At 37.4% G+C, this 8,427-nt stretch overlaps 1 protein-coding gene across 3 annotated transcripts in view; it reads right to left on the bottom strand.

Moving 5' to 3' along the window:
- Positions 1 to 8,427, bottom strand: part of ARHGAP15 (Rho GTPase activating protein 15) — a 336,537-nt gene that overhangs the window by 312,393 nt on the left and 15,717 nt on the right. For all 3 annotated transcript variants that reach the window (XM_035897895.1, XM_035897896.1, XM_009642493.2), the window contains exon 2: positions 6,455 to 6,634. In XM_035897895.1, the coding sequence (XP_035753788.1) occupies positions 6,455 to 6,619 (165 nt within the window). In that variant the 5' untranslated portion in view covers positions 6,620 to 6,634. The remainder of the gene's footprint in view (positions 1 to 6,454; positions 6,635 to 8,427) is intronic.

Here is an 8,427-nt window from a genome sequence, read left to right as displayed (position 1 = left end):
ACACCCACCTTGTGCTCCCATGGAACTGCCAAGCCCGCGGTACTCCGCCGAAGAACAATTTACCATAATATTAGTTGTCAGTAAATTCAAAGACGGAACTCCTAAAGCTATAAAATGGATTAGAAGCAATTTAAAAAAGAATTAACAAACTAGAGTAAGAGTATACTGTCAACAAACAAATGCTTCATCATAGCACTGTAATTTGGAATTTTAATTACCCCTCTGCTTCTGTAACAAAACAATGTCTGAACTGGCAGCCATTTGAATCTCTCACAGGTCATTGAGCATTCTAGTTAATTACTCTATGAATAGCCTGTTTTTCTCCCCTCTGGAAACACGTTTCTAATGGCAGTCAAGGTCTGACAAATGTGTCATCTACATAATTAGCTAGGAAGCAACACAAAACATTAAACATGCTTTGTGCCGACAACTATCAAAACATTTCATTTGTTGTCAATTATTCATTACTTTGTAGGTTCTGAAGGGGTTGTTATTATGGAAATAAGTCCAGATGCTAACAAGGTTAGAGTTTTTTATTCAAATTAGTAATCAGAGGACTAACTTTAAAAAATGTATCCCGTGTACGTTTATGGCAGTGTTCAATCAGTACTAAATTATAAACGAATTTAGTTAAGTTCAAGTTAAAATAGCCATGGCAGAGCACATACGCTAATTTGTAGAGTTGCATCTCTCTTTGAAGTTTTAGGATCTAAGCTGAAGTAGGAAACTTTCAGAACCTTTGGCAAGACTAATTTGTGCTTGGTAAATAGAGTAAAGATTTTCACAGCATGAGATAATGTAAGATTGGGGGGGAAAAAAAGAAAAGAAAAAAAAAAAACCTGGAGGTTTTTGAACCTTTTTTCTACCCTTCTGTCACACTGAGTAAAAGTCAAAATCAGCAATTCCAACTCATATAATATCTTGTCTGAACTTCAGTTTGGTTTAACAAGGAAGCCAAACCAGTTACATTCACCACTCCCTTAATAGAGCTGAAATGAATTTATCCTCGCTTTTAAGAAGAAATAGGTGCTGGTTATTTCTTTTTTCTATGATCTCATTATGATGCTGCCTATCACGCTATGCAGCTGAAACGGTACAGTGAAAATGTTTGGAGGGGAAATAAATGGGGAGTTTAATAATAAAATTAACTTCTTCCTTTTTAGCCAAGACTGTTTCACTTGAAGTGCTATAATACAAATATACAATAAAGAATACCTTCTCACAGGGCTACATTAAAAAAAAAAAAAGAACAAAAAAATATTCAGAAAAACAAAAGGCTCATTCTGAGCCTGAAAAAATGCCTGCACACTAACTGCTGATCCTGAAAAAGGGTTGGGAGGCAACTTGCATTGCTCCATTGAGAAAAAATGCTTATTGAAGGTAAACTGACCCCTAAAATATTCTAATGCATTAATATTCTACTTTCAGCCTGTAAGTCAAAGGAGATTATGGTCTGTAGGACACACATGAGCGTGTAGCGGCGCATCCAGGAGCAGTGCCCAGTGCAGGGGCCTTGCCCTGGAGCTGGAGGAGCTCCTCAGGTGGGGAGCAAGGGACACACGTAGGAAATGGCTGCAAAACTGGAGACGAGGGCCGAACGAGTCGGTCTGCAAGCATGACTCACACCAGAGAGCGGATTTAGGTTTTGAAAGCACAAACCCAATTTGAATACAGTAAGGGGACATATGACACACTTCATTTCTCATTTTGCTGCATGAGAAAGGAGAAGGACTGATGTTACTCAACAGATTTTTTTTTTGAGGGGGACAATATTCATGTTCATGAAGAAAAAATAGACTGTGTTTATGGACTCACTGCTTTCATACCTACTCTGAAATAATTGGGGCAAGCAAGGTGTAAGCTTGCATTTGTTAATAATTACCACACTTGTCATGGGAAGCTCATATATTTTCTCCATCTGTCCCAATACCATTATATGATTTGTGTAAAACCTTGAAGGGAATGCAGCTTTTTCCCTACAGTGATAAAAGTAGATGCATCTATAATAGACTAGCGTATGACAATAACATTTGCAGAGAATAAAGCCTGGGCAGTCGCTGTTAGAACACAATAAAGAGAACACTTTTCCCTCAACCGTACACAACTATGACAACTATGCTTTTAGAAATATTTTGTCAAGATTTTTTTTTTTCCTCCAGGAAAAGAAGTAAACTGAGAAAAAAAGAAAAAAAAAGAATCCTGAAAAACTTTCCCTAAATAAACTATACTATAAAAGAAGCTCTGATGATCTCTCAGAGATTGAAATAATCCATTTTCAGCTAAAAGTACCCATAGCAATGAAACTGAAAATACTCTAGAAGAGGGCTGGAGTCTGTCTTGTAATTAACATTAAACAGATAACATATTTATGAGGAAGTCAAAATATTTTGGAAGCCGATAATCCTGTAAGCCTTAACATGGTATAAAAACAACAAATAAATGCAAAGTGTTACTGTTACACATGCCTGCCTGATCAATGGTTTTCACATATTGATCTATAAATGGAGTTGACAGTCTGTGTTGGCTGCACATTTTCCAAGCAGCTCTATTTTTGTACAAAACCAATACGGGCAATTACCTTTGTTTGAGATGCCAAGTCTTATCAATTCAATGTGATTTAGTGTCATTTTAATTAAATATCAGGATCTACTTCAGGACAATCTATACAAACAAAGCCTCAAACTTGACTATAAGCTTGATTTGAAGTAAACATGTACAAGCCCTGCAATTTCAAAATATGGCTCAAAAACTCTGCTAAACAGAAGGCTTATATTTTTAGCAATTTTATTTCTGTCTTTTTGGCTAGCCATAACTTTGGCAAGTGTTCTATGATCACAGGAGTAAGAAACAAAAGAAGATTGCTTCCCGTTTCCCTGATAATGTATTAGAAAGATAAATAAACCTACCAGTTTGTTTAACCTAATCAGAAAAAGCTCTAATACATTAACATTTTGGAATGTCTAAATAGGTTCTAATTCTTAATATAGACACCAATAAAAAAAGACATTTCATTGTTTTAAGTTGTTCTGAATGAAGCAAAATGCACTTCCCTGGGGTTTAACAGATGAAAATAGCAAATATTCATTTACATCGCTAGTTCAGACACTACCATGAAGCACAGAAAGAGCCCTTGCTTACCACGGTCTGTGTCCAGCTTCGTGATTTGTGCTCTTTAAACTCTACATTAATATCAATTTCAGCCTTTGCAAAAGCTCAAGCATTTCCATCGAAATAAATAACGTAAACCCCCATGAAACTACATTTAGCTTTTGCATCAGTTAGCTTATGCAGTCACCATTTGCATCTTTACTACTATAAAATGCACAAGTGCATATGGCCCTACTGATGTCTGAGGCATATCCTCCTTTGTCACACTATAGAAAATAATCTGTCCACCTCCAAAAGTATAGCCCCAGGTGTGCTTAAAAGCATCACAGCAAATGCTTGAGAATACAACAAATCCCTTAGAGAAAAGTATGTATTTTCTTCTCTATAAATCACCAGTGGCCCTTCTAGTTTTGTGCCTGGTTTTTACCCTTTATTTTCCAGAGTGTTAATTTTTTTCCCAAATGTTTTAGAAACATGTATTTCTATTGATTGTTCATAATGTGCCAAATGCTGATTGCCTTAATCCAGCAAAGTCAGTAGGCTTTGCATAAGTTGGGTACTGAGGATTTAACCCATTTATTAATGGAACGTAGAGTCTAGCGCGCATGCTGAACATAGGTGACGAAAGAGTAATATGGAGTCCCTTATTCAGCTACTTCTGGTTTTTAAAAAGAAAAATCTTTCCTATGATAGGACAAAAATATTCAGGCAATGTAAATAGAAAATAAGCATAATCAGTAGATAACCTTATAGATTATATCCGTCATCTAAACAGAGGCAGACTATTGAAACCAGAAAATTTCCAAATAGAAAATCAGGATAAATCTTTTTAGCTGCTAGCACAAAATAATTACCTTTGCTTAATATACTGGTAATATGTATCATTTGTATCATTTAGCAGAGATATGAGTGCCTTTAGAGGGAAACATGAAGACTGTGTACATAAGCGCACTGGAAAAGTGCATCACGTATTTTAAAACAAGATTACTGAACGTGTGTGTATATATATATATATATACACACACACACACAGATACACGTATGTGCGTGTGTATCAGTTGGACCCTGCTTTCTCAAGACATTTGGACGGACAGAGACTACTCCATCACTTTTCCCCAAACCCTTCACAAGTCACATGCACAGATTCAGATATGTCAGCATGCAATTGATACGTGCAACTGATATTCTGCTGCTCTTTCAACTGGAATCTCACGGCATTTAAAGTACGTATTTGAAAAGGTTTGGATCCTTAGGAATTTTGCTTTTAGTTTGGGCGTTAGCAAACAACTTTAAGAGGCTTATTTAAGTAAATACGCCAAAACACTTTCAGCCTGTCAATATCTAGTCAGAAAATTCTGCATGGCAAAAAGAGATGAAAAGAATTGAAATAGAAAGGAAATTAGTAGCATGGCAAGCTTTCAATCTATTATGTCGGAGCCAAGTTTGCTTGGTAAAATGACATATACTCAGTAAAATTCCGCTTTTATATAATTAGCTCCTAAACAAATGTAACACAAAGCAACTTTTCAGCTCTCAGCCAATGAACATATATTGTACCTGCTATGGTTATTGGAAAGCAGCAGTGAATATTTGTGTCTAATTTAACTTTTTAGAGCCCTTGCTCTGTAACAGTCCAGCATCCTATCCCCAAAACTAAAGTTATGTAACAAGGTAATATCAACAATGAGAAACTGCATGATAAAATCCTGCCCAAAAGTGAAAAATGCTAATTTTGTCTCATTTAGCAGCTGGATACAGAAATGCTCATTAGTTTTAAGAGGGTTAATCCTTTTAACTTTTGCATATTGATATGCCAATTATGCCTAATTGTACAAGAGGCATCAGTCAAGGTAATAGTGCATAAACACATGAAAGTTATTAAGTACATCCCAACATGTAATAAAGTAGGTGTTAATTGGTAGCTGAGTTCTGCAGGCTATTGAGGTGGATAATTCATTGAGAGATGGATCACTTGTAATTTCTCTACATAATTCCTTTTGCAGTCTCATGCTGTGATGTTTTCATGCTTGTCAAAAACAACTGCAGCCTAGTGCCTTTTGTTAAACACAGCCAATAAAATATGTTAGGCATCATTAAATATACTTAACTTTTAAACTTTTTCAAAGGTACAGTTCTTCCTGATAATACATTATAGTATTCCCAGTAAATTACTATAAGGATCGTTTCAGGTTTGTAATGGAGGAACATTTCACATCAGATAAAAAGGAAGAAACATGTACAATGTGTCTGAGGTGAACAATATCATTTAAAAGGAAGGTAAATGAGTATCTTATCAGCTGCTAAGATCTAAACAGTTTTTTTCTCCAGATATATAAGGTGACCTGAGTTAAGCTATACCAGACAAATTAACGATTAAAATAACGTATTTCTAAATAAGATGAAATTTTGAGTTTGAACTTAAGTAAAAAGGGAAGAAAATACAACTGTTATTGTAGACTTCCTCCCTTTAATAACTTTGTTAGAAAGCTGAATATTTCATAGGAATCCATTACACCAACGGAACCAAAAATTTATGGCTGGCATGGTTGTGAGAAGTGACTGAGACCTGGGACTCCATCCCCAGCCAGCAGAGTTTTCTCCCTCATTTGCATTCTCTGAGAACAAAATGGATCTGGAGTCCAAAAAGTGGCTAACATTGCATAAATAATTTTGTAACATCATATGGCCTCAGCTGCAAGTTGCCACCATTATGGAAGAAAATTAACCAGGGGAGACTCATACCAATCAGTTTGTTTAGTAGCTCAGAAGGAGTACAGGGGCAGGGACGCAACTGGCAATAGAGTTCATCACTAACTAATTTTTTTAAAAAAAAGAGGTAATGGATAAAAAATGACTCAATGCTGTCAACTCTGTCAACTATTAAAATAATAAGAGAACTTGGGGGTCTGATTTTTACAATCCATTCATTGTTACAGCAAGACTTATTTTTCTTACTGGCAACAAAAGCTGTCCTTTATTTACCAAGTTGTAATTTCCATTTCTTTACTTTTCCTTGGATTTAGCATTTGTCTTTTCAGAGATTGTGGCATACATCTGATACTGTAAGTACTATTCTCTACAGCAGCCTTATTTAAGTACCGTAACACTCAAGAGTTGAAATGCTGAGTAGATGCTATGATCCCGGCCACCAAAGCCAAATTTTGTCATTCAGTGAAGGAAAATTGTTATTCCAATGCCTAGCCATACTCCTAAAAATGTACTATTACCGTTACATCCCTCCTTGCAAAGGATGATCTTGAAACCAGTATCTTAACCGCACTTAAGATAATTCTGTAGTTTTTTAAAAATTGGAAGACTCCGAAAATATTAGTAGCATCTTACTTACAGGCTCCGTGACTTTCATATTCTCGGACAGAATCATAGATTTGCTTTGGCTCAGTCTATCGTGGTGGCTGTTGGCATTTTTGATCCTCATTTGAACAGCCCCCGTACTGTGGTGGGAAGGATTAGGCTTTTCAGAGGCCGTATCAGAAGTTGTAGATCTTTCCATGGTTACTGGGTTGACCTGAAGAACATAAAATAAGACCATTAATCTAAGGACCCTTCATACAAAAATGTATCGATGCCAGTTACATGTCACTGTAGTCAGGAGAAGAAGCTGAGTTATCTCGCTGGCAAGATCTCGATCATCTTTGAACACCTGGATAACTATCAGCTGTGTCAGCCTGTAGCTTTATTATTGTCCTTATCACTCACCCATCCAAACTGCCTTGGAAGAGTTAGTTTATGTAAAAGATTATCCTTATCTCAAAAGCCATTCTCCTCTATGGTGTAATCTCCCTGCAAGCCTCTGTCACGTCCAGCTGGCAGCCACTACACTTTGACTTTGGCCCTGCTCACACTACACATTTTAAATCTTGCAAAGGAAAACGACATGCTGTGCAGCCAATTAACATATCTTACCTCCACAGTTCGATACATGCATGTTACGAGCGCATTACAGGACCACACTCCAACCCTCCTGGTATCCTAGATTCAAACCCAGACCTAATAAACATTTTCCTTAATTTTTACAATTCTACCCTCAGCACAGATGAGATTTTTGTTTCTCTGTTCTTTTTTAAAGTTTTGAAATGAAGACATGGCTGAGCACATCAGCTCTCAAGCCCTTGGAGGGACCAGGGCGAACTTGTACAGAATGACCACCTTCTCTAGCAGTGCTGCTGTTCAACCTCCTAACTCAGCAATAGTGCAACTCCGCAAACTGTTCTAGCTATTTGAATTCCCAAAACATTTTCCATCAGCCAGAGTTGCTTTATATTTCCTGTACAAAACATCAGGACAGTGATGTACAACACTTGGTCTTCTTTCCTCCCCACTAGTTCACTCTGGCACTACTAACCGTAAATCGTGGGTGAAGTAATGTGGTAAGAGTCACAAGAAAACTTGCTATTTATATTGCTATGTAACCATATGAGAAAATGTGTAAGGAAGAGATACTACATAAGCTGGAATTGCTGTTTTCCCTGCTATGGAGCCAGGGAAATGGAAATCCATTTAAGTGCAGTTATAGCATAAACTGTTGAAAATCAACATTTTCCAAATGGGTTTGAAAAGCACAGTTTTTTCTAGAAACATCTCCCCAACCTCTGAAGACACTAAAAGATTAAATTCCCTGATTTTAAGAAAATCCATTTCTACGAAAGCATCAGAGCAGAGGAAGGTACAGTACGAATATAAAGGTGGGAGAGGGAGATGAGGAGCGCTACTGCATGTCTCTGGGCAGCACCACAGCCGTTGTGCTGGTGGAAGGACACAGCTCTCATAGCTTCACCTTCTCCTGGCCCTGATAAATCAATTCCTCACAGGAAACTGCCATAGAGGTAGAAGACAATAATGAGAGGTCATGCAGCCATGGAACGGATGAGGTTGGAAGAGACCTCTGGAGGTCATTTGGTCCAACCCCTCTGCTCAGGCAGGACCACCTAGAGCTGGTTGCCTATGACCATGTTCAGACAGCTTCTGAATATCTTCAGGGGGATTTAAACTCAAACAGCCAGAGATATGGAAAAGCGAGGAAACACAGCACTCTTCAAGAGAGAAATGAGAAGAAGAAAGTGCCTCAATATTAGCCATTAGTCACTCAGCATGACGTGCCATGATAGAAACACTAACTTTAGTAAAAGCAAAAGTAAAGCTTACGCTTATGTTGGTTGTTTCCTGCATTGAATGAGTTGCTCAAGAAAGGATCCCTACAGAAGTTGAACCACAGAAAGAGAGGAGAGAAATTTGGCTAAAGCTGTTTCCTGCTACTCAGGGGTATGCATGTCTATTTCTGCTGCGGAGCTGGTATATGAC

Source organism: Egretta garzetta, unplaced genomic scaffold (genome assembly GCF_000687185.1).
Source record: "Egretta garzetta isolate BGI_Z169 unplaced genomic scaffold, ASM68718v1 scaffold197, whole genome shotgun sequence".
In the NCBI taxonomy this organism is placed as follows: Eukaryota; Metazoa; Chordata; class Aves; order Pelecaniformes; family Ardeidae; genus Egretta; species Egretta garzetta.
Note: the sequence above shows the minus strand (reverse complement) of the source record. Positions and strands in the feature narration are given on the sequence as shown.